We start from the raw sequence: 26,759 nt of genomic DNA, 5'->3' as shown, positions 1-26,759 counted from the left end.
GTCATGGTTCATGCGGCTCCCCCTGTTGGAGGTTTGAGTCCTCCCTCGGGCATGGGTGTTTGTATTGTCCTTAGCATAAGTTATTTTAAGTTACATTAAGTAGTGCAGAAGCCTAGGGACCGATGACCTCAGCAATTTGGTTCCATAGTCCTCAACACATTTTTCCCAAAATTTCTTCCTGTTCCATTCACTCTTGATCAATATTCCAGGATGGATCACATGAACGATTTGTAAACAATCTCCTTTGCAGATTGATCACATTTCTCCAGTATTCTACCAATAAACTGAAATCTACCATCTACTTTACCCACAACTGAGCTTATATCTGGGCTAATAACAAATAACTTAAGGGGGAGGGGGCACAATCACAAGTGGTAAAGTACCAGTGGTTACAAGTGACAGAACAGCAGTTTTTATAAGTAGGGAGGGCAGAAACAAAAGATATTCAGAGGCAGGCTGAAAACAACATTCACACAGATAAAAACAGCAAATTTTAATTTACAGAGTTGATGCAGACAGCCTCTGATTGAAACTACAGATACTCAAAAATTGACAGAAAAATGAGGTTTATCCAACTGTAATTCTGCCAGTAAACAAAATCAGTTATTCTTATTGCACCACAATATCTGAGGACTAAGTGTAAGCTTAATGGATTGCTTATTTGTGTTGAAAAATTATAGTTAAGCAAACCAGTTGATATAATTTGCCTCTCTGAATATCATGTGCCCACTGGCACATATATGTTAAATGTTTTAGGGTTCAAGTTAGCTTCTTACTTCTGTAGAGAAAATATTGAGAAACAAGGAGTTGCCACGTTTCTCAAAAACTGCTTTGATTTCAAGACTGCTGATATAAATAAATTTTGCTCAGAGCAGCACTTAGAAGCTCACACAACAGAAATAGTATTTCATAATAAGTCCTTTTTAATAATAAGTATACACAGAGAACCTTCAGGAAATTTTAACCTCTTAATAAAAAATTTGGAACCTCTGTTGTCCCATCCAAGAGTAAAAAACAAAGAAATAGAGGTGATTTTAATGTGGATTTATTGAAAAGCTCTGTCAGTGAACAATCATTGCAATCAGTGACACTATCATTCAATTTAGTTCCTACTGTGAACTTTGCAACTAGGATATGTTAATGCTCTGAGACTGCAACTGATAATATCTTTGTAGACAAAACTAGGAAAAAAAGTCATATCACACAACTGATAGTAAATGGGCTATCTGATCATGGCATGCTGAATGTAGTGTTAATTGTTGAAAGCTATCAGGGTAAAAAAAAAACCTATTAAATCTGAGTACAGAGAGGGTAATAAATCAGTCAAAAACTGAGAATTTCAGGAGATTGCTCAACAACATGAACTGAATAGATGTTTACAATACTTCTGACTCAAATGGAAAACATATAGCATTCATTAACAAAGTTACTTCCACTTTTGAAAACTGCATCCTCCTAAGGTAACTAAAATCAAACAGACGTCCAACGATAAACCATGGATTACACAAGGAATAAAGATATCATGTGGGACAAAAAGGAGACTGCCCACCCCTGATACTGCATACCTTGCTTAAATTCATTCTGTTATGTCATATGGAATCATATTCTGGGATAACTCATCAAACCAAGCAAAAGTTTTTAGTAGGCAAAAGAGTATAATAAGAATCATTTGTGGTGTAAATTTGAGAACATCATGTAGAAACCTCTTCAAGGAACTTTGTATTCTAACCACTGCTTCTCAGTACATTTATTCATTTATGAAATTTGTTGCAAGTAATATATCTCTATTTCCAACCAATAGCTCAGTATATAGTATCAATACTAGGATCTCACACGCAGCAGCAATTTATATCTCAGCAGATTTGAGTTTCTTGTCAACTGCAACAGATACACCACTACCATTTCCCATTCTCCTATCCTTTTGATATACACTCAAATTCTTCCCCAAAACCTCACTGCTATCAGTTTCAGGTTTCAACCAGCTTTGGCAGTTTATCACTAGGATTTTAATAATCTCACCTGTGGGAAGCATTTCATTCAATCTTACAATGATAATTCTGGATTACCTATAGCTATCACTCTCTGGATTGGAAGGAGAGTTGCATAATCTAAAAAACCATTGTGTGCACCCCATGCAAAGTTAGCTAACTGGTTAGCAGCCTCTGATGTATAGTACAAATCTGGCCCATTTAGGGGGACCCTACAATTCTCAACCCTATGGTGCAAGTCCAAGAAACGACAGTCTATCTTGTCACAATATCTTTGAAGTCTCTGGTTCAGTGTTCCTCTTGACTCAGAACCAAAGGGTCAATATCAGTTCTGCAGAACAATGCTACAATTTGTGAGCTTCATTGAAACTCCATCCACAAGGCTGGTCTTCTCAACTTTCTCTGCCAGTCGCTGGAATGACCCAAGTATGAATTCAGAGTCCAGATGAGAGGCATCATTGGTTCCAACCTGTACCACAATCTGCTGCTGGTTTCACCCTGTTCCCTCAATGGCTGCTGGAATAGTCTCTTCAACATACTGAATGAGGCCGACAGGCATGAATTCTGAGTGCACCTGGTTTTCTTTCCTGTCCCTTTTGCCATTTCCCTAAGGGGTACCATCATTTGCTGTACATTTGAACTGATAATGATTAATTGACCCCTACCCTTTTGTATTGGTCTTCTCTTGAGACAGTACAAAACAAGTTTCCCCAAAACAGGGGAAGTGAGTTCCATGGGCACAGTTTTAGTTTCTGTGAGAGAGAGCACCTAAAACTTGTTGGTTAGATGTATCAGTACAACACCATGAGCCCTCCCTGGTCCCTATCCACCCTGAACAGGATGCCTAGATCTAACGTTGACGTGTTACTCGCAATCAAATGGACGAGTAATGACAGATCCTGTACTTTCTGCAGAGACAGGATCCACAGGAGAGGATAGTACTTGAGGTACCTCTGGTACTGATATAATAGGTACCAAGCAAGATGATGCAGTGGTTAGCAAACTGGACTCACATTTGGGAGGATGAAGATTCAAACCCACATCCGGCCATCCAGATTTAGTTTTTCCATGATTTCCCTAAATTGCTGCAGGCAAATGCCAGAATGGTTGCTTTGAAAGGGCACAGCAGATTTCCTTCTCCATTCCTGACACCATGTGAGTTTGTGCTCTGTCTCTAATGACCTGAATGTCGATGGGACATTCCCTTCCCGTCCTTCCTTCCTTGAAATCACAAGTACACAACTCCCGGGAGCTCTTCCAACACTGATACACAGCAGCTGCCAATTGTTTTACACTAGTCAGGGTAAATTCTAACTGCTTACAAACACTAACCAATTCATACCAAATTTGAGAACAGCATTCGCCAGCTGGTGCAGTGAAAAAATAACTGTAAATTAAGTTCACTGGTTACATTTTCATCTTTTGAGTTAAAAAGTTGCTAATTCCCTATAACAATTGAAGAAAATACACAAAATGAGATTTATATTAAAGAAACACAAAGCACGTAACAAAAATTACTAATTTTCTAAAAATTTTCAGGTTTGCAAAACCAAATATAGAGTTATTTATGACAGATGGAGGTAATATATAGGCTGCTACTCTTCAAGGGACAACTAGATGTAAGACAATATGTTAGTTAGAAGATCTTCTACAGTAGTTAAATCACAAATGCCAATTTACTACAAATTGCTCACAGATACTCCAAAAGGTAATGGTAGCTTCTAAAAATTCTAAAAATATGAGTGTATTTGCGTTGTTACAAAATGAAATTCAGGGGTGATGTATTCTTGGCACAACTGTGAACCACAAGAACTGATCTATTACAAAATAAATTACATATTCAAAACACTCTTATCAGTAACTGACAAAAATAGAGTTTTGTAAGCATTCAAAAATTCTCAGAAATTACCTATTTCTCATGTAACTGTATGCTGAAATTAGTAAATGATTTTTTGGATAAGGATAGGTATACTGTTCTCAAAATTGTTTAAAGGAGCACAATTAAAATTAAACCTCATAATCAACAATAACAGTATGAGTTTATTGTGGAACTCATGACTATAAACAATAAAAAGAATATTATATTATGATGGAAATTTAGTTAACATATCTCAAAACACATTATTTTCACTACACATAAAAATGAACTTTAATCACCTCCAAAGTATGCTAGTCAAACATGATAACAAAGGATAATTTTAAATAGGTTAAACACAATGCTATCAACATGATAATTTACTTACAAATACAAATATTACACAGTACCCCATCTTTATCTACTGATCTGATTCATTTCCATGTCTTACAGACCTCTCTGGTGGATCTATGGTATACAACCAATGTAGTATCATGTAACCATTCCCATCTACAATTTATTTCACCAATCTTGTTTATAAATAAGTCATCATTGCACATAATTCAACCCTACTCATGATAGAAATCATTTTGTTTGTTTCTGATATGATGGTCTAAGCAAATGTGTAAAGCAGGAACTGTACATATGAGACATAATCAATGGAGATTGCCACTATGCTTTTTGCTTACGATGGTAAGATAGTTTATTCATCAAGCCTGTGTTATGTATGAGAACTAGAGGAACCAGTTTTCTGATATGGCTGTGAACATGTCTTTACATAAACTACAATTCTAAGTGGTATTTACACCTGCAGTAATAGCTAACAGTTTATAAGTTCTAAATTTCATGTATCTTCATAAAACCAAAAATCTATAACCCTATCTCAAGCTTATAGAAACATTTTGTACCCACTGCAGTTTCAATGTCCATCAATTATCTAGTGACTAATGTGGTTTTCTATGGAATGTTCAAGTCATGAAGGCAGTAAAAGGCAAGGTGGTGGGGAGATATTGTAATTTTGTCCTGATTAAAATATTCCACATGTATATAAACAAGAAATTGTCAATGGTAAATGGTTTATAAATGATGATAAAGTAATCATAAATGTATGCAAAAATATAAATGACTGGAAACTCAAGAACAAACGTAAATTGAATGAGACTGAAAGTAATTTAAATTTGATACTGTACTTTTAGTAACTGTTCCAATGAAGAACCAGTTACCAGACCCCAAGAAAGTCTCCTTCCTGGCATAAGGCGAACAGATGTTAAAGGTGCTTCTAGTATTGGAAATGTAAGGAAAGCCACCAAGTTTCCACTGTATGATGTAACTAGGACAAGGACAACAAGCCACCATGTTCCTACTAATAAGCGACTGCTGTCTGCTTTTGGCATGTTTGCTCCACCTGTGGGATACAAATAAACAAATGAAACAGGGATCATTATAGTTAAAGCATCGGCATTTTAATAAAGTAAGTAAGCTTTTTAACTACGGTAAGGTAGGTTAAAATGTCGTTCTCATGTAATGTATAGATTGTAATCTGAAATTATCAAAAATTTTATATTCACATTGGCCCTGCTAAAACCTCTGAGATCACAATCTGAATGGAATAATATTCTCTGACTAACTACAGCTTATGTCTACAAAGAAAATGATCCTCAAAACTAATTTACAATCAGATAATGGTAGATGTATTTACTTTATTGTAGTTACATTATATCTTACAGGATTCAGATTCATTTACAAATGAAGTACTTAGAAACTTACCCTTGATGACATAATAATTACAAATGATGAGTCCATACTGTGATGCTATTTTAGTTCTTTTGGTGATATATTCTTGGAATTAAGTCTATAAATCCATATTAGCTCACAATACTTGCTCATAATGCAGTAAAAAGTTTAATTAGTTACATCTTATGATAACAGATTTTCCAGTGAAACTATATGCACCATGAGAATCAGCACATTGAAAATAATGTATTAAAAAACCGATTTAAATTATTCTATTTTATTGCATGTTCCATTTATCGTGATAGCAATGCAGTTGCAAGGATATGGAATGAGTCAGTATTTTTACAATGTTAACAATACAGCAGTACACAATATGCTTAATTCATGAAAAGATTTATAGTAACAACATGTAACACTACAAGAAATGAAACATATTCCATACATCAAGATTTATACTACATGTACACATTCAAATTAACAATATCAAAGTATTTGAGTAACTATATTACACTACAGTGACAAATGGTTTACATTTTTGCTCACATTGAATGGCTAACTCAGTTATATAATAAAAACTTCCTCCTATGCACTAAAAAATTCACTAATTGAATTGAATGACTTTTGTATTAGTATTCCTTCGGTGTTTCAGGAACAAGACTTTTGATGACACTGGGTAAAGAATTGTAATTCGTCGTGCCTGTATAATTTACTCTTTTCTGTGTAAAGGTATAGTTTGATTGGCTTCTATGAAAGTCCTCTTTTGACCTTGTGTTGTGACCATGATATTCACTATTGGTCTTGAAGAGAGAGTGGTCTTCATTAATGAAACATACAAGGGAGTATATGGGCTGAGATATCATTGTAAATACCTTTTCCTAAACATATTTCCGGATGAGTGCCTTGGTTGCACACCATTCATGACGTGTATAGCTCTCTTCTGAGCAATAAAAACTTTCTTGTCAAGGACTAATGGCCCCAAAAGATGATTCTGTAAGACAGAAGTGCTTGGAAATATCCGAAATAAGCAGCTCTTATGGCATCCTTATGTGTGGTTGATGCAATTATGTGTAAGGCAAATGTTGCAGAGTGTTTTTCCTAGTTCTAGGATATGGTTGGACCAATTTAGTTTGCAATCAATGTACACACCCAGGAACTCTGCTGAGCTGACTTGCTTTATTTGTTGTCCATGGGGAAATGTTTAGTTAAACTTTTGAAATATCTGAACCTCTACCACAAGCATGTTACTTAAAAAAAGTTATTATCAGATATGCACTACTAAGAGCAGATGGGAGATTCTAGCGTGCACTTTTTCTCATTCATCTATGCATAACCTTGGAGACAGGGGTGTCCTCTGGAGGTATGTGTACCCCAGCGTATGAAGAATAAATGGATGGATAGCTTAGTGAACTGAAGCACTAAAGAGTGGTTTCAGTTGAAATAACAAGTACATGTTTCAACCATCAGTAAAATTACAGACTGGATTCACTTGAAAAGAAGAATGAATCAGTCACTCAGTATGGAAAAGTATGATGGACTGCATTGGTTGTTTTCATTTGGTTCCTCCAACAGACTTGTTTCACTCTGAAGAAATGAATGAATAATAATCTAACCAATACATTAAAATACAAACTACTGAATTAATTGTTTTCTTTTGCTTCCTCCCATACTATCATTTTACTCAAAAGATTGAATCAATAATTCAACCAATACATACAAGTACAATTGACTGAGTTCATTGTTTTCCAATAACTGATTTAATCGATTGCTTTCATCCTGCTGTACCCATTGCTGCCTGCACCATTCATCAGTCCTCTGCACATTCTCCTGCAATTCACCAAAGTCTTTAGGCATCACTTCCATCTTGTAGTCAACTAACTCATCTGCAAACAGCTTCATGGGGCTTCAAGTGTTACCCACTAGATCATTTATATACCAGTATTTTGTAGACAGTAATGATATCATCAGAGTTCCTTAGGGTACTCCTGAATTTACCTCTGCATTTGTTCATTTTGTTCCATTAAGAGCAACATGTTGAGTTCTGTCTGCACAGAAGTCTTGAATCCAGTCACAAATCTGGCCCAACACTCAAAAAACTTCAATTTTTTTTTCACTGAACGATGGTGTGGAACTGTGTAAAATGCAAGTAGAAGGAAGGTCAGTGTTGACCGTAATTTTGATTATTTATTAACAGCGAAATCGATTTTTGATGTCATGTTATTTGTATATTTTCCTTTTTTTCCAGTCCTGTAATCTGACACCTTATAATTTGCCTGCTGATTTTTATTCTTGCATGTTCCTTTTTTAAGTTGTTTTGAAAACAACATGTCAGTGTATGTTGGCAAGATGTGCATTTCCCCCTTCCTTTTTGCTATGCATTTTTAATGTACAATTTTAAATTTTAAATATTCAGTTATTGATTTGCAAGTGCACATTTGGTATTTTGCAGTAATCTGTTTGCCAAATAAAATAATGTTAAGTCTTCACAGGATACATGTCACATAGAGGGTGTTCCAAGCCCTGTCACACCGAGGTCTGCTGTATAGGTGAATGTAAACAGTGGCTTCAGTTATTGTGGTCATTTCATAGCTTCTGTTACTGCTAATAACTAGACACCAGTCCCGATGAGCTTTAATTTGTATGCAAAAGGTATGTTCTTACCAACAGTTGGTTTATACTCAGCTGTATTTGTGGTCTTTTGTTTCTTATTCACTGAACGCTATGTGAAATGTTTAACTTCCAGCACTGAAGATGATAATTATGTGATCAGAAATCGATTTTTCTGTTAATAAATCATCAAAATTATGGCCAATGCTGACCTTCCTTCTAATTTTATTTATCATATAGTTGTTGTGCACACAGCACTCTATGGAGTCGCCAATCAATTATAAAATGCCTTCCTGAAGCCAAGGAACATGGTTTTAGCCTGAGCACCATGTCGTCAGTGTTCAGATTGGATGGCATGGTTTTCTTTCAAAATCATTGAATGCTTTTCTCCTTACACTCATTTTCACTTTGCTCCACCTTTGTTTCTCAGTTAGGTTTTTACTTCCCTTAAATCTGTGATGAAATTCTCTTTGTTTATTTATCAAATTTCTAACATGGTTATTAAACTACAGTCAGTCTCTCCCACAGCTTAAGTGTCTTGTCACTCTTGCCAAGCAAATGTATTTTCTAACCTTCCTTATCAGTCCTTATAACTTCTATAGTCATAAGATTAATGCAGGAGTAGGTCTAATAATAAATAAGAAAAAATGAATTAGTGTTTCAAGATACTATGAACTGCATTGTAGTAGACAATATAGACACAAAGCCAACACCTACTACACTAGAACAAGTTTATATGACTATTAGCTTTGCAAATGGAGAAGGGGTTGGAAGAAAGTAGGATGAAATAAAACATCTTATTCAAACAGTAAGGGAGATGAAAAGTTAACTGTTATGGGGGACTGGAATTAAACATTACAAAGAGAACAAGAGGAGAAAATAGCAGGGTAACATGTTCTGGAGGAGGGGAATGAAAGAGGAAGATACATTGTTGTATTTTGCTCTGAGTGTAATTTAACCATTTCTAATATATGGTTTATAAATCATGAAAGAAGGTTGTGTATGTGGAAGAGGTACCAGAAGTTAAATACAGGGAGAAAAAGTTTCTACAAAAACTAAATTAAATTGGAGTGTATGAAAGGGGAGAAGTAGTTGAGAAGGGTGTGAGACAGGGTTGTAGAGTTTCCCAACATTATTCAATTTATACACTGAGTAAGCAGTAAAGAAAACCAGCTAGAAACATGGAAATAAATTAAAGCCCAGGAAGAAGAAATAAAAACTTTGAATTCTGCTGATGACATCATAATTCAATCAGAAACGGCAAAGGACTGGCAAGAGTGGTTTAACAGAGTGGATAGTATCTTAAAAACAGGTTGTAAGGTGAATACCAACAAAAATAAAAGAATGGTAATGGAATGCAGTCAAATTACATCAGGTGATGGTGACAGAATTAGATTTGTAAATTAGGCACTAAAAGTAGTCAATGAGTTTTGCTATCTGGGCAGAAAAAAATGACAAAGGTCTATGTAGTCCTTAGGACTCTGGTACACAGAGCATATGCCATTTCTGACAGGGACAGTTTAACCAAAGAACTTTTGCATTTGATGGCTGTTTTTAAGGAACATGGATACTCTGAGAAGCAGATTTGTCAGGCTATGGAATTTGGACCATCACTGGAGCTGCATGAAGAGGAGCATAGATCAGTGGCCTTTATTCCTTATGCTGGGGGCATATAGTTTAAGAATGTAAGAATATTAAGGGGTTTTAACATTAAGTGTGTGTTCCATCTGCATTCCAAGATTAGGGCACTGCTCAGCTCTGTGAAACATGATTTGGGACTTAGGAAGCCTGGTACATATAAAATTCTGCATCAGTGTGGGAAGGCTTACATCATACACTCAATTCACACAGTTCATGGCAGGTGCATCGAACATCACCATCATATGAGGCTACAACAGCCGGAAAAATTGGCTGTTGCTGAACATTGCTTAAGTGAGGGACACGGCATAGAATTTGATAAAACTGCAATAGTTGTCAACACTTCCAGTTTTTAGAACAGTGTCTATAAAATGGCAATTAAAATTAGGTTGGCAGATAATTTAATTAATAGAGACAATGGATTTTCTCTTAGCAGAACACGGAACCCTGTACTATCCCGCATCAAAACAGAACTTTCTTCACTGCGGCCAGTCTGAGTGTTAGAAAATCATCTTTGAGAGTGATATATCATTGGTGCTGGTGTTCTACTAACTGCAGCACCACCTGACCAGTCTTGCAGGACAGCAACTACGATGGGTGGTGCATGCACTGTGTACGGTACAGAGGCGTGTATAAGACATTGATATGCGTCCCAATAGGGAGTGTTCAGCTGAGTTGTTGTTTGCATTTTCTGCACATCTTGGTATTGCTGTAGCACTGTCTGACAGAAAAATAACTACTGATAGCCTTTACACCAATGTGTCACTCTCAAGGAAAAACATGCACACAAACACATACAGTCACCCACATATATACACCTCGTTCCCTGGCTCCTGCCATCTCTTTCCTGGTCCATGGTGAGTGTACTGGGATGTGGTGGGGGAGCAGGGTGAGATGGGATGAGGGATGGAGCGAGGTAGGAGGCAGGGACAGGCTTGGGGAGGGGGGTTAGCATCTAGCATCTTGTGGGAGAGAGTGGAACCAACTGTGGGCTAGCTAGGGGTGTGGTAAAGTGGGCAGGTGGCAGACGGTTGGGCATGCGATATCACAGACTGAGACTTGAGATACAAGCACACAACTACACACACACATACACACACACACACACACACACACACACACACACACACACACACACACACACACACACACACACACACACACTCGTGGGTGAGGGGTGGGGGGACAGCAACTTGCATTAGGTCTAGGCCATGGAAGTTACAGGAATAAAGGATGTGCTATAAAGAATAAGGATAGATCCCATCTTCACAGTTCAAAAAGCTGGTGATGGTGGAGAGGACCCAGATAGCTTGGGTTGTGAAGCAACTATTGAAATCTCACATGTTGTACTCTGCTGCATGATGTGCCACTGGATGATCCCCTTGTTTGCAGCTACAGTTTGGTGGTGGCCATTCATTATAATTGACAGCTGTTTGATTGTCACACTAATATAAAATGCTGTGCAGTGGTTGCAGCAGAGTCAGTATAGAAAATAGCTGCTTTCACAGGTGGCCTGGCCTCTAATGGGGTACGATAAGCCTGTGATGGGATTGGAGTAGGTGGTGCTAGGTGGGTAGATTGAACACCTCTTGCATGTGGGTTTTGATGTCCCTCATTTCAGGGCATGATGAGAGATAATCAAAGGACTGACGAAGGACATGGTTTGGTTGTACTGGTCCCAGGTGGTATCAGATGATAAGGGGTGCCATGTTTCTTGGTTAGATCTTGGGATGGGTGTGAGGATTAGGTGTGTGTGGGGATGCCAGGCCTTTGTGAGGCCTTCAGCATACTGGGCAAGGGAGTCCTCATCGCTGCAGACATGTCTGCCACAAGTGCCCAGGCTGTATGGGAGAGATTTTTTGGCATGAAAGGGGTGGCAGCTGTCAAAGTGGATGTACTGTTGGTGATTGGTGAGTTTGATGTAGACTGTGGTGTGGATGGAGCCATCTGAGAGAAGGAGATCAACACTTTAGGAAGACAGCATGATGGGTAGAGGAGGACCAGGTGAAGTGGATGGGACAGAAAGTGTGGAGATTGTGGAGGAATGAGGATAAGGTGTCCTGATCTTGGATCCAGATTATACAGATGTCATTATTAAATCTGAACCAGACCAGGGGCAGCTAGGGATATTTCCTCTAGTTGGCCCATGAAGAAGTTGACATAGGAGGGTGCCATGCTGGTGCCATGGCTGTGCCATGAATTTGTTTGTATACTTTCCCTCAAAGGTGAAGTAGTTATGGATTATAATGTATCTGATTATGTGCACTAGGAATGAAGTGCCAAGTTTAGAATCTACATGACGTTGGGGAAGGTGGTGTTCAATCATGGCATGGCCGTGGAAAATGAGGGATATTGGTGTATAAGGAGGGTGCATCATTAATGATGAGTAGGGACCATGGAGGTAAGAGTGTGGGGATGGGGGACAGCCAGTGCAGGAAGTAGTTGGTATCTTCAATGTGGGAGGCTAAGTTTTAGACAACTGGTTGCATGTGTTGGTCAACAAGTTTCGAGATCCTTTTGGTGGGGCAATTATAATCAGCTACAATGGGACACCCAGGATTGTTAGATTTTTGGATTTTAGGGAGCATGTAGAAGGTGGGTGTGTGGATTGTTGTTGGGGTGATCAGGGAGATGGATTCAGGGGGAGATTCTGGGAATGGCCTAAGGATTTCAGCAGGTATTGGAGGTTATGTTTGGCTTCTGGGATGGAGTCACTTTGACAGAGCTGGTACTGGAGGTGTCAGACAACTGGCAGAGGCCCTCTGTCAGGAAATCACTCCAGTTCATCACAACAGTGGTAGAACCTTAGTCTGCTGGGAGGATGATCAGGTCAGGATCCATTTTTAGGTTGTGCAGGGCAGTCCTTTCTTCTGCCGAAAGGTTGTTGTTCTTAGACAGACACCTGGGGAAGGATGATGAGACCAGATTGGAAGTTAGGAATTCCTGGAAGGTGACCAGGGGATAGATAAGCTAGAGTGTGGGATGGTAACAGTTGGATGATGGTATGAATTGGGACATGCAGGGTTTCTTATAGTAAATCATTTGCTCCTGCAGGCTACCTGGCCTAAACATGATGTAACTTGCTGTCCCCTCAACTCCCACCCAATCCAATACTGTGTGTGTGCAGGTGTGTGTGTGTGTGTGTGTGTGTGTGTGTGTGTGTGTACCCCCAATTTGTGTTAGCTAGTAGTGTGCCCCTATCTCAAGCCCTAGTCTGTGAAATCATGTGCCCAGCTGCCTGCCACCTGCCCCTTCTACCTGCACACATAGCTAGCCTACAGACAGTTTTCCACTCTCCCACAAGCCATTACACTCTTCTCCCCAACGCCCTCCCAGCCTACCACCTCTCTCCATCCCTCACCCCATCTCACCCTGCAACCCGACTCATCTCACTACGTTCACCATGGTCCAGGAAAGAGCAGACAGTCAACTGAATACAATGTAGGGAGACAGGCATGTGCGTTATATTCACCGTGGGCCAGGAAAGAGCTGACAGTTGACTGAGCACAATGTAGGGAGGCAGGTGTGTGCATGTGAGTGAATATGTGAGTGTGTGTGTGTGTGTTTGTGTGCATGTTTTTCCTACAAGCTTGAAAAAGAAAATTCATTCTGAAAGCTATCAAAGCCCTATACCTTTTGCTTGTGGGCCTATCAGTGACATAGTGCTTCTGTCTTTCAGTGAGTCATCTTCTTTATTCCTAAATAATTTGTAATCTACAATACAAAATACAGCTTTACCTGGTAGAGAAATGAATTTATGCAGCATGCAAGCATGAGAAAATAAAAAGTGGCTAACAATGCCTAACAGAAGAGGAAAAATCACATACACTGATGACTTGGGGCATTATGAACACATTCTTAATAGCACTATAGTCTCCCTTTAAAAACCAGTATAGAAGTTGTTCTGAATGGTGAGGTAAGTTTCTTGGAACTATGTGACACCAGATGTACTGGTGGTCAGTGGGCACAGAGATGGTGCCAAAAGGCCACCTTGATGTGTTCCATTTTAGTTGCCAATACATCAACATGAGTTCACTATCATGCTCTTCAAACCACTACAGCATGGTCTGTCCTTTGATATGGATACTTATTCTTGTGGAGATGCTATCATCACTAGGTAAGATATCAGATGTCAGTGTATGCAGACGGTGCACAATAAAGTTTACATAGTCAAAAGCAGTCATAGCACCTTCAATTACTATCACAGCTTCCATACAGGCCTATATGAATGACCCCCATAGCATAATATTGCCACCCTCTTCCTGTGTCCATGGCGTGGTACATGTTTCAAGTAGCCATTCGCCTGAATGACTACATATCTAGACACAACTATCGACCTTGTGTAACAAGAAACATGATTCATCTAACCTGAAAACATGTTTTCATTGATCCACGGTCCAATCTCAATGATCTGGTGCCAACAGCAATCATAATTGACGCTGTTGTTGAATCAAGAAGGGAACATATAAGGGTTGTGCAGTGTGGAGCTCTATGTTCAACAATAAGTGCTGAATGATGTGCTCTGAAACATTTGTGCCTGCACCAGCATAGGACTCTGCCTTCAGATCTGCAACATGTCACTGCCTGTTCTGATTTAGAGTGGGCAAGCCTCCAACCCCCAAGTTTCGTGATGAATCATGACCACTCAGCACCTTGACACCTACTCTTGCTCTCACTGTCCTTCAACCACTTTTCTTAGATGCTCAGGACAATTGCACATGGACAGCTGACCAGCTTGATCATTTCCAAGATTCTCATTTCCAGATGTCAAGCCTTAACAACCTGCCCTTTGTCAAAATGTATTGTGTCAGTGTATTTCTCCATTTGCAACCTGTATTGTTGCTAGAATTGTTGCCCATTCATCTCTGCTCCCCCTTATACTCACCTTCTGTGTCACATACGCACAATGGCTCCAGGTAGCATTTAGTCTTGTGTTTTGGCTCATCAGCATATGTCTAAGTACAAATGGCAGCAAGCACTCCACATCATGTGTGTTTTGTTGTGAGTGCACACTAATGTAATGTACACGACTTTTGTACAAAGCAGCAAAATATGTTCATTTTGTTCTATATATTATGTCTCATTGTCTTAAAATGTGAAACTTCATGCATAAAAAGCAGTTGCTCATATTTATAAGTAAAAGATTCACACAATAGCATTTAAATCGCTTTTCCATTTTAAACACGAATAAAATAGCATATTATGAACAACTGTCTCATGGAGCAATGAAATACTGTAATTTTTTCATGTTTTTATCTTAGGTCAGAAAGACTCATCATGAGGGTTTCAGTATCATAATATGATAAGATCACTTAAGGGGTAAAAACCTTTTAACTTTTTTATATTATCTTGAAAAAAGGTTATTCAGTCAAGCTGTAAAAATGAGTCAGGCCTGTCCTGTGTAAATAATGAGAAATATTCTAGAATAACAGAATTATGATCTCATTGCAAATATTCAGTAAGTTTTTAGCAACCAAAATATGAAATATATATTTGATGGTGTCTGCCTACTTAGCTGGGTGACAACATGCTTGCTCGGAGAACTCAGGAACTGGATGTTGTGTTGTCCTCATCATCATTTCATCCTCATCAACCAGCACACAAGTCGCCCAATGTGGTGTCAAATTAAATAAGACTTGCACTTGGCAGCTGAACTTCCCTTAAGAGGGGCCTGCTAGCCAACAATGCTATACACTCATTTCATTTCCTTATTTGTGGTTGCAATTCAGATTTCAATTTATACTTGTGTATCTCAGCTGTTTTTGTCACAAAATCTGTTTTAATTCTGTGTTCCTTCATTTCCCTTGGGTATTGCTTAACTGTATATTATCCAATTTTTAACTTTAGGTTACAATAAATTTTACACATTAAGATGTAAATTAAATTTACCAAAACTGAATTACACCTTACCTTGCTGTAACAGGGCACCATACATGTACCAAAAGCAGTTCACCATTTTTGCAAGACCATTGACCTTTTTCAGTCGGGGAACCACACTTAGACGATTCATCCAGTACAACAACATTGCCATCATCAGTACTGATGCCACAACACATAGCCATGTCTGCAAGGGATAGAAAAGATATATCATCTGCCAAGTTTCTACAAACATATAGTACTCACTTATAAAATGAGTGCAGATCATATCAGTAAACTTTTGCTGTCATGGTGTTCAGCTGTTGATTTTCAGAATGAATCTTTATATCTGAGTTTGAAGTACAAGATATGATGGAATAAAGTTTTAAAACAGTAGGAGACTTATCTCACCAATGGTTGTATATCTAATGTTCTCCACTGTGTCCTTACGGTTGACTGTATAAATACCATGAAGCATCATAGCCCAAATGTTGCTAAGTATGAAGCATTTGATTTAATGCTTCCTTTACTTTTCTTTAATAGCAAGTACAGTTTTCAGTGAGAACTATGTTGGCACAGGAAGCCCATAAAGTATCCACATAAATTCATTAAAACATTGGAGTGCCTTTTTAAAAGCTGCTTTAAAAGATTTGTTGGAAATGTGTGAACAGTTCCAAATTAGCATGCTTTATCTTGGGATAAACTTTCTCACATTTTATTGTACCTATGATTCAAACTAAAACTTAAATTCCTTTGGAGAATGAAATAAATATCCATTCAGTTTCCTTTTTTGTTTACACCAGTTTTCATTTTTCATTAAGAATAAGAAAATATAATTATATTATTGTCCCCATAACCATCACACTACAATGAGTTCTTTGCATGAGGATTTCAATAAAATAATAACAATGTGAGGGAAAGCTAGTAATTCTGTGTGTGTGTTTTGTTTATTGTGCCTGTCTGCCGGCACTTTCCCGCTTGGTAAGTCTTGGAATCTTTGTTTTTAATATATTTTTCATATATATATATATATATATATATATATATATATATATATATATATATATATATTAAAAACAAAGATATATATATATATATATATAAAGATATATATATATATATATATATATATATATATATATATATATATATATATATATATATATATATATATATATTAAAAACAAAGATTCCAAGACTTACCAAGCGGGGAAAGCGCCGGCAGACGGGCACATGAACAAAACACACAAACACACACACAGAATTACGAGCTAGGAAAGAGGGAAGGAGAGGGAAAAATGAAAGGATGTGGGTTTTAAGGGAGAGGGTAAGGAGTCATTCCAATCCCGGGAGCGGAAAGACTTCCCTTAGGGGAAAAAAAGGACAGGTGTACACTCGCACACACACACACACACATACACATATCCATCCGCACATACACAGACACAAGCAGACAACTCAACTCTTTTGGTTCCATCAGATTCACCTGGTCCTACTCCAAATTCCATGCCACTTTCCTAGACGTTGACCTCCATCTGTCCAATGGCCAGCTGCACACATCCGTCCACATCAAACCCACCAACAAGCAACAGTACCTCCATTATGACAGCTGCCACCCATTCCATATCAAACGGTCCCTTCCCTACAGCCTAGGCCTTCGTGGCAAACGAATCTGCTCCAGTCCTGAATCCCTCGACCATTACACCAACAACCTGAAAACAGCTTTCGCATCCCGCAACTACCCTCCCAACCTGGTACAGAAGCAGATAACCAGAGCCACTTCCTCATGGATGGACACAGGCAGACAGTGTTTGTAGGTAATGAGGATCACACTGTGGCTAAACATGCCTTGATGCACGGCCAGCACATCTTGGCACAGTGTTACACCATCCGAGTTATCTGGATACTTCCCACCAACACCAACCTATCCAAACTCTGGAGATGGGAACTCGCCCTTCAGTATATCCTCTCTTCTCGATATCCGCCAGGCCTCAACCTCCGCTAATTTCAAGTTGCCGCCGCTCATACCTCACCTGTCTTTAGCATGCCGCGACAGCGTGGACATGAACCATATGTGCAGTTGACGGACTTTGAGCCAGGGCGTATAGTGAGCATGCGGGAGGCCGGGTGGACGTACCGCCGAATTGCTCAACACGTGGGACGTGAGGTCTCTACAGTACATCGATGTTGTCGCCAGTGGCCGGCGGAAGGTGCACGTGCCCGTCGACCTGGGACCGGACCGCAGCGACGCATGGATGCACACCAAGACCGTAGGATTCTACGCAGTGCCGTAGGGGACTGCACCGCCACTTCCCAGCAAATTAGGGACACTGTTGCTCCTGGGGTATCGGAAAGGACCATTCGCAACCGTCTCCATGAAGCTGGGCTACCGTCCCGCACACCATTAGGCCGTCTTCCGCTCACGCCCCAACATCGTGCAGCCCGCCTCCAGTGGTGTCGCAACAGGTGTGAATGCAGGGACGAATGGAGACGTGTCGTCTTCAGCGATGAGAGTCGCTTCTGCCTTGGTGCCAATGATGGTCGTATGCGTGTTTGGCGCCGTGCAGGTGAAAGCCACAATCAGGACTGCATACGACCGAGGCACACAGGGCCAACACCCGGCATCATGGTGTGGGGAGCGATCTCCTACACTGGCCGTACACCTCTGGTGATCGTCGAGGGGACACTGAATAGTGCACAGTACATCCAAACCTTCATCGAATCCATCGTTCTACCATTCCTAGACCGGCAAGGGAACTTGCTGTTCCAACAGGACAATGCACGTCCGCATGTATCCTGTGCCACCCAACGTGCTCTAGAAGGTGTAAGTCAACTACCCTGGCCAGCAAGATCTCCGGATCTGTTCCCCATTGAGCATGTTCGGGACTGGATGAAGCGTCGTCTCACGCGGTCTGCACGTCCAGCACGAACGCTGGTCCAACTGAGGCGCCAGGTGGAAATGGCATGGCAAGCCATTCCACAGGACTACATCCAGCATCCCTACGATCGTCTCCATGGGAGAATAGCAGCCTGCATTGCTGCGAAAGGTGGATATACACTGTACTAGTGCCGACATTGTGCATGCTCTGTTGCCTGTGTCTATGTGCCTGTGGTTCTGTCAGTGTGATCATGTGATGTATCTGACCCCAGGAATGTGTCAATAAAGTTTCCCCTTCCTGGGACAATGAATTCACGGTGTTCTTATTTCAATTTCCAGGAGTGTAAAAAGCTGTGCATTGATTGCAGCACAGCTGGTATATGACATGCCTGCTTTCACAGATGGCCTGGCTTCTTGATGGCTAAGAATGTCTCCTCTAGATAACCTATAAACAGACTGGCACAAGCGGGTGTCATGGAAGTGCCCATGTCTGTGCTGCAGATTTTATTTGTATAGCTTCCCTTCAAAGAAGAAGAAGTTGTAAGTTAGGATACGGTTGGTTAGCTGTATAAGGGATGACGTAGTGAGTTTGGAGTCTGAAAGACACTGGAAAACATAGTGTTCAATAGTGGTAAGACCATGAGCATGGGGGATGTTGGTGTATGGTGGGGTATTGTCGACAGTCATAAGCAGGGATCCAGGAGGTAAACGAGTGGGGTTGGAGGAGTGTTGGTTAAGGAATTGGTTGGTATCTTTGATGTGGGAGGCTCATTATGGGCAGTTGGTTGAAAGTGTTGGTCAATGATGACTGACATTTTTCCGTGAGGGCACAATAACCAAGCACAATGGGGCATCCAGGATTGTTCGATTTATGGATTTTAGTGAGGATGTAAAAGGTGGGTGTGTGGGGTGTTGCAGGGGTGGGGAGCAAAATAGATTAAGGGATGAGGTTCTGGGAAGGGCCTAAGGCTTTAACCATGGATTGGAGGTTATGTTGGGCCTGTAGGAGGGGATTACTCTGACAGAGTTTATAGGTGGAGCAGTCAGATAACTAACAGAGGTCTTCCACCTAGCAGACATTCCTTGCCTCTTCATTGATGATATCTTCATGGTCTAGACTCATGGCCAAGACACTCTGGCTTCATTCCTTCACAACCACAATATCTTCTCTCCCGTCCAGTTCACCTAGCCCCCTTCAACTTGGCATGCCACCTTCCTTGATGTTGACCTTCTCCTCCGTGATGACTTCACCCACACCTCTGTCCATTAAACAGGTCAACCACAAACAGTACTTGCATTTTGATTCCTGTCATCCCTTACACACCAAAAAAATCTCTCCTGTACAGCCTAGTCACTCAGGGATGTATCTGCAGTGACATCTCCCTCACGCAGTACTCTGAGGGTCTCACCTAGGTCTTCACATACAAGCACTATCCCCCATACCTAGTTTGAAAACAGATCTCCCATGTAATTCACTCTCACACCCCCAATCCTCCCTCTACCCCCAAGAACCAGCCACAAATGAATGCCTCCCTTATCACCCAGTATCAACGCAGATGGAACAATTAAAACAAGTCCTTCACCAGAGCTTTGGTTGGTGTTATCCTTCCCCTTCCCCACCCCCTCCAGATCAGTACTTCCTTTCCACGTTATGTGCATATGCTTGTGTGAATGAATTTGTGTCTGTTTCTCCTTCTTTTTATGACAAAGGCTGTAGCCAAATGTTAATGTGTAAGTGTCTTTATATTGTGCCTGTCTGCAGCTTAACCTGACTTCTTTATGCTAAGTAGCAATCTATCTTTCCCTTACATTGCTGATATTCCAATCTGGAGTTTCCATTGTTTAATAAAAGAATGCATCATCAAAAACACACTGTTTCCAACAGTGTCATTTGCACAAGGTTATCCATTAATCTAAAATTTAAGTGTGAAAGAATTTACAGAAAGGTGTGACATATACGCAATTTTCAGATTCATGCTCATCATTTCAATTATTGTTGGTTATGTAATTAACACAGCAATAAACTTGAAGTTCAGTACCTGTGCATAATAGTTCTTACCTGCATCTTAATTATGGGCACCACATCCAATCTTAAACAGACTGCCACCATGTTGTTAAAATTCATGCAATTTGTTACACAGCAAATACTATTTATGACTCATATTCTAAGGAAAGATAGGCTAGGAGTGGAATTGTATATAAGAGGATGTAGAGTTTTGGTAGGTATTGAGTTCCATAAACCAATTTCTTACAGCACAATAACAATTTATTCAGATAACATTCACCGGTTAACATCACAGTGCAAGAGTAAACACTCGACTCCTACAACTCTCTAGGCGAAGCAGACCCAAAGATCATAAATATAACAAAGACATATACATAGGTATGCATGGAAATACAGGTTATTACTGTACAATTGCTACAGGGCCCCCCCTCCCCCCCCTCCTAAAGCATGGAGTGAGAGGAATGTAAGGAGAGTGACATACAAAACAAAAAAAAAAAAACAAAAAACAAAAAAAAAGTATACGTGTACATTAAGAAAGCAAAAGGTACACATCGGTACATTGTGAAAAATTTCAAAATTAGTGCTAATCAATGCACAGTCACTGAGTGTCAAGTAATGCTGAAAAGGAAAGTACAAGAAATATACACAAAAACTGTCTAATTGCAGTCATAATCCTCTAGGTAGCGCGGGTGAATGAGGAGGCAGCCAGCCTGCAATAGTCATTCGGCGTCGTGCACTAGGGAGGAAGGGACATCGTCACATAGAGTATGGCCTTCCGAATAATTGTCACACGCATCATCATTGTCGCATGCAGTATCATCACCTGAATACTCATCACACTTATCATCGTAGGTCGTGTCAGTGTGAACAGCAGGTGGATTCGGTGGGGCAGTGGCTGGGACAGGTTCATCTGATTGTTTGTAGAGCTCCCAGGCTGGTTTCACATGATGTGTCGAAACAGTAACTATTTTTTGATTAATATCAGTGTCCATGGTATTTACACCCTGTCGGACCACCAGGTGGGCCTGAATAAGGTGATTGTAATGCTCTGCGAATTGTGTCATCTCGTAACATGGCATGTGTGCAAGTTGCCAACTGTCTGTGCATGAAAATTCGTGGCGCTGAGTGTGTCTTGGGAGCTGGCACACTGAGTTTCGAGATAATGGATCATACTCACTCCAATAAAGGGGGCAAGTCAACAGTTGGCAACGGAGGTGAGTCGTCGACGTATTCAGCAGGGAGGACGAGGAGTTACCTGTACAACACCTCTGCGAGTGAAGCATTTAGATCCTCCTTGACTGCGGTTTGCAAGCCCAGTAAAACCCACGGGAGGGCGTCTGTCCACTGGCCACCATGTGCCATGATTGCTGCTTTTAAGGTGCGGTGGAACCTCTCCACCAAGCCATGCAAAGAGGTTCACTTCAAACTGGCGCCCCTGGTCCATTGTTATAGAGAAGGGACAGCCAAAACATGAGATCCACGACTCGATAAATGTGTGCACTATTGTTGTGGTGGAAGTGTCGGTGATGGGCATGGCCTCAACCCAGCGGGTTGCTCTGTCTGTCATTGTGAATAAGTAGTTAAATGGGCCCGCAGGGGGTAGGGGCCCCATGATGTCAATGTGGACGTGGTGAAAAAATCTGGTACATACATCAAAGGTGGTGAGAGGAGGGTGGGTGTGACGGGGAAATGTTGCTACGTTGGGACGCCACACACACTTGTGCCCACCGTTTGCAGTCCTGACGTACGCCAGGCCACACAAAACGTTCAGTCACAAGGCGCATCGTGGCCCAGATGCCTGGGTGTGCTAAATCATGGAGTGCATAGAAAACGGGTTGTCGCATGGATGGTGGGACCCATGGTCAAGGTTGTCCAGTTAAAATGTCACACCTTAGTGTAAGGTATGAGTCCAGGAGCAGATGGTCTTCAAATCAAAGAGTTGAGGTTGAGTTACCAACTCAGAATGAGTTTCATGTGCAGTCCACTGGCAGTGTGCAAGTTCAGTGAGGGATATGTCAGCTGAGACCACTGCGATCCTCGACCAAAAATCAGTGACCACATTATCGGAACCGCAAACATGTCACGCATTGGTTGAAAACTGTGAAATGTATTCCAAATGGGTCTGTGAGGGGGTGCGTTGGCGCACTGATTGTGGATCACCTCCGCAAGGGGTTTGTGGTCAGTGTAAATGACAAAGGCACGTCCCTCAAGGTCATCCTGAAAGTGTCGAATGGCGGCGTAAACTACGAAAAGTTCTCTATCAAAAGCTGACCATTTAGTCTGAGCAGGTGACAGTTTTTGCAAAAAGAAGTGTAGTGGTTCGACATAACTACCTAAATGTTGGTGGAGCACGGCACCGACTGCTGAGTCACTTGCACCTGTCGTAAGTGAAAGCTGTGCATCCGGCATAGGATGTGAAAGAGCCACTGCTGTCTGAATGGCCATTTTGGGTTTGTCGAAAGCCGTCATCATTTCATCTGTTCACTGAACTTTGCGCATGCCTGAAGTATTTTTCACGCGAAGCACATCGGTAAGCAGAAGTTGTAATGCCCCGGCATGGGGAACGTGTCTTCTATAAAAATTAACTATGCTGAGGAGCCGTCATAACCCTTGAAAGTCATTCAGTCATGGGACGTTGGTAATTACCTCCACACGAGGGGGTGGTGGAGAGATACCTGCAGCAGAAACCATGTGTCCAAGGAAAGTTATTTGTGAAAGTGCAAGTTGCGATTTGTCCTGGTTGATTTCAACACCTGCGCTTGACAAAGCATCTGTGACAGCATGAAGATGGGCTTGATGATCCTCGCTACAGGGGGAGAAGATTAAAATGTCATCTATATATGCACACGCAAAAGGGAAAGTTCATAACACCTCATCAATAAATCTCTGCCAGGTCTGCGTGGCGTTTTTTAAACCAAAAGGCATGTATAGGTTTTCAAAGAGCCCGATGGATGTGATAATTGCCGTCTTTTTGATATCATCTGGTGCCATCGGTATCTGATGGTACGCTTTTTTACAGTCTATCACTGAGGAAACCTGAGAGCCATGTAACCACTATGTGAATTCCTGAATATGTGGCACCGGATAGTTATCCATGATTGTTCTAGAATTCAAAGTGCGGTAGTCGCCGCAAAGTCTGTACATGCCATCGAGTTTATTTACTAAATGAATAGGAGACGACCAACTGCTACTAGAGCATCTGATGATGTTGGCGTCTAAGAGTTTGGATATGATGGCACATGCACTCAGGAGTTTTTCTGGATTAAGCCTGCGGGCTTTGTCTCTGATCGGCGGTCCCGGTGTTGTGAGAATATGATGTACAGTACCTGTTGTTACTGCGCACACTGACGTGTGGAGTCGTCAACCTGACTGTGCTAGCGGGGCAACACAGGGAGACGCTGGACTGACCTGTATGTGGCACCCCGAGGGCTTCGGTTTGAATGTGGTGGCAGTGGCGGCATGTGTGGCGACAGAGCTCGGAACGGGCATCGTTACTGCAACCATTGCCTCGTAGGTCAGTGGTGGAGGCGTTGTGGTGACAGCTAGAGGCGACAAGGGCATGTGTAAGGCATACCCGGTGTTGTGGCTATGTGGTGGGGTCTGGGTGGGAACCGGGCACTGCTCAATAACCCTTGGCACTGCGGCGTCATGCTGTATCAGCAAGGTGTCAGCCACGGGCGCTGCATCTGTGGCATCAGTAGCGGGCAGAAAAACAACGTTGTGAGGTGGAGTAAGAGACGCAATTGTGTGGTCACAGGAGTCAATTTCAGCCTGTAATTCACAAAGACAGTGCCGAAGAGCACTGTTGTCAATTATGAGGGCTGAGGATTCACATTGGAAATGGATGAGAGACGATGTGGCTGTAGCCAAATTGACAGAGAGTGCTGCACAATGGCGACATTCCTCGATGATAGATGATGAGGTGTCGGTGGTGCATGTCGAGAATGGAATGCCTGATTTTGAGAGTAAAGGAGGATCGCCAGTACTGGGACGGAGACTGGTCTCCGGGTGGTTCGTGATAAACTGCTTGGCATTACAATTAAATTTCAGAGCATGAAGCACACTCGATAATAGCCTGTTTAAGTGCAACATATTTGTCATGTGCAGGTGGGTCAAGTATAATATCAGAAAATAACTCCGTGAAGTTATGGAGGTGACTGACGAAGAGAGCAAATTTTGTGCCATCCTCGTGAATTAGGAGGAAATGGAAAATACTGTCCACAATGGCGAACCAGATGCATGGGTTAGCCTGATTAAATGGCGGTAAGTCAGGCTTGTGAGCTGATGGATTGTACAGTGTGGCAGCAGACGAGGGTGGGCCACAGGATGGGGGTTCCATAAACTGGGACGAGGAAACGGGGGTAGAACCCGCGTTAGTGGTGGGCAATGACTGACCTGTACTCAACGGCGTGGAGATGTGTGATGCAGGTTGGTTGTAGAGCCACTTGAGACATTGCTGTGGTGCAGAGAGAGCCATTGAGGTGATGTTGTCCCAAGTAGCCAGGTTGGAGTCCGACACGGCAGTGGTGACTGATTGCATCAGAATTGCGGGCGGCGGTGGGGATGCATGAAAAGTACTGAAGTCAGGAACAAAATACACTAAAACGTTGCTGTTGAAGCACAGTGCAGTTGCAACCATCGCACTTATCATGTTAGCACGTGGAATCGTTCCCAGAACACGCACTACGGCAGGCACGGCAGAAACCATGGTTGGCTGTTGCGGCGGGAAAGTTTGGTTTTGAATAGCCTTCTGAGCCATACAGAACTGGTTTGGTGTTGAGTCCAGTGAAGGTAGTGCACTGTCCATGGTCGGCAGTACACACAAATTGGTCCATTGAGCACGTTGTGCAACATTTAGCGATATATCACAAATTGGTTCAAACAGCAAAAAATGTGCAGGGGAGTCAGGAAAACCGCAGAATGGCGATTGTGACATGCCTGAGTTGAAAGCACTGTCTGTAGCACTGTTAACACTGTAACGGTTAAAGTTTACAGGAGGCGTCAAAGAATTCCCTGTGGGTAAACACACACTTGGAGCACTCTTATGTGGAAGCACTGTGGGAAGAAAACCTGAGTCTAAGTCAATTAAAACGTCTGTAGAAGGTGGAACTAATAATCCGGTGGTTGGCATGGTGCCGTCGTTTGGATGCATTGTCGGTAACATAGTTTGTTCAAAAATTCCATAACTGAGAGGCAATAACTCGTGTTACATGGAATTAACTTGTCTGGGGTCACCAATGTAGAGTTTTGGTATGTATTGAGTCCCATAAACCAACTTCTTACAGCACAATAACAATTTATTCAGATAATGTTCACCAGTTAACATCACAGTGCAAGAGTAAACACTTGACTCCTACAACTCTCTAGGTGAAGCAGACCCAAAGATCATAAACATAGCAAACACATATACATAGGTATGCATGGAAATACAGGTTATTACTGTACAATTGCTGCAAGGAGAAATGTGGAGCAAAATACTTCTTTTTTTTGTATGGAAACGAACTTCCTGAAAGCAGGAAAAAGGAAGACCCAAGTGTAGTGCTGATAATAAAGCTGAGAACATATAGACCTAGTTGAAATTTATGTTCCTGATTCAGTGTATTAGTGCAAATACAATTTTAAACAGTTTTCAATATGTCTACATGTGTAAAAATTTTCTGCAGTTTGGCTTACATATATGATTTTAAAAATAATTTTCCATTTTTGTGAATGTATTAGTATATTCTCAGTGAAGCATAAATATTTAACTTCATCAGCTTTCTTTATGTAAGCAAGATTCTTGTGTAAATTAATGCTGGCTGTCAGTATTTATCATTACTGTGCATCAAAAAAAGTATTTTCTCCCTTTTTCTTTATTTTCTATATTCACAATAGCTGGTTCATATTGATTATCTGTTATTATTATTTCAAATCTTGTTTTTGTGTATCTGTGATAAATTCCTAATTAATTTTGTTTATTCAGTATAAATCTGGCTACATGACATGTCTAATACCATTGTAAAAAATGATCTATCAACAAAAATAAACAACACATAACTGTTTGAATGAGAATGTTACAAAGGGTCCACTGTCAATGCTTGCTTCATCTGTTCAGAAGATAAAGTGGTACAGGGATCAAGACATATTTAGGACAACAGGGGCATATATCTCTGGCCCTCCATTGTCAATTAGGGTTCCCCCCCCCCCCCCCCCCTCCCCCAA

General features: G+C 41.0%; 1 protein-coding gene across 1 annotated transcript in view; it reads right to left on the bottom strand.

Moving 5' to 3' along the window:
• Positions 1-26,759, bottom strand: part of LOC126354706 (ionotropic receptor 93a) — a 328,580-nt gene that overhangs the window by 54,133 nt on the left and 247,688 nt on the right. The window contains exons 11-12 of the mRNA XM_050004573.1: positions 15,730-15,883; positions 5,034-5,248 (exon numbers count right to left, since the gene is read on the bottom strand). Coding sequence (XP_049860530.1) covers positions 5,034-5,248; positions 15,730-15,883 — 369 coding nt within the window. The remainder of the gene's footprint in view (positions 1-5,033; positions 5,249-15,729; positions 15,884-26,759) is intronic.

Source organism: Schistocerca gregaria, chromosome 1 (genome assembly GCF_023897955.1).
Source record: "Schistocerca gregaria isolate iqSchGreg1 chromosome 1, iqSchGreg1.2, whole genome shotgun sequence".
Taxonomy (NCBI): Eukaryota; Metazoa; Arthropoda; class Insecta; order Orthoptera; family Acrididae; genus Schistocerca; species Schistocerca gregaria.
This window is presented reverse-complemented; position numbering and strand designations above follow the sequence as displayed.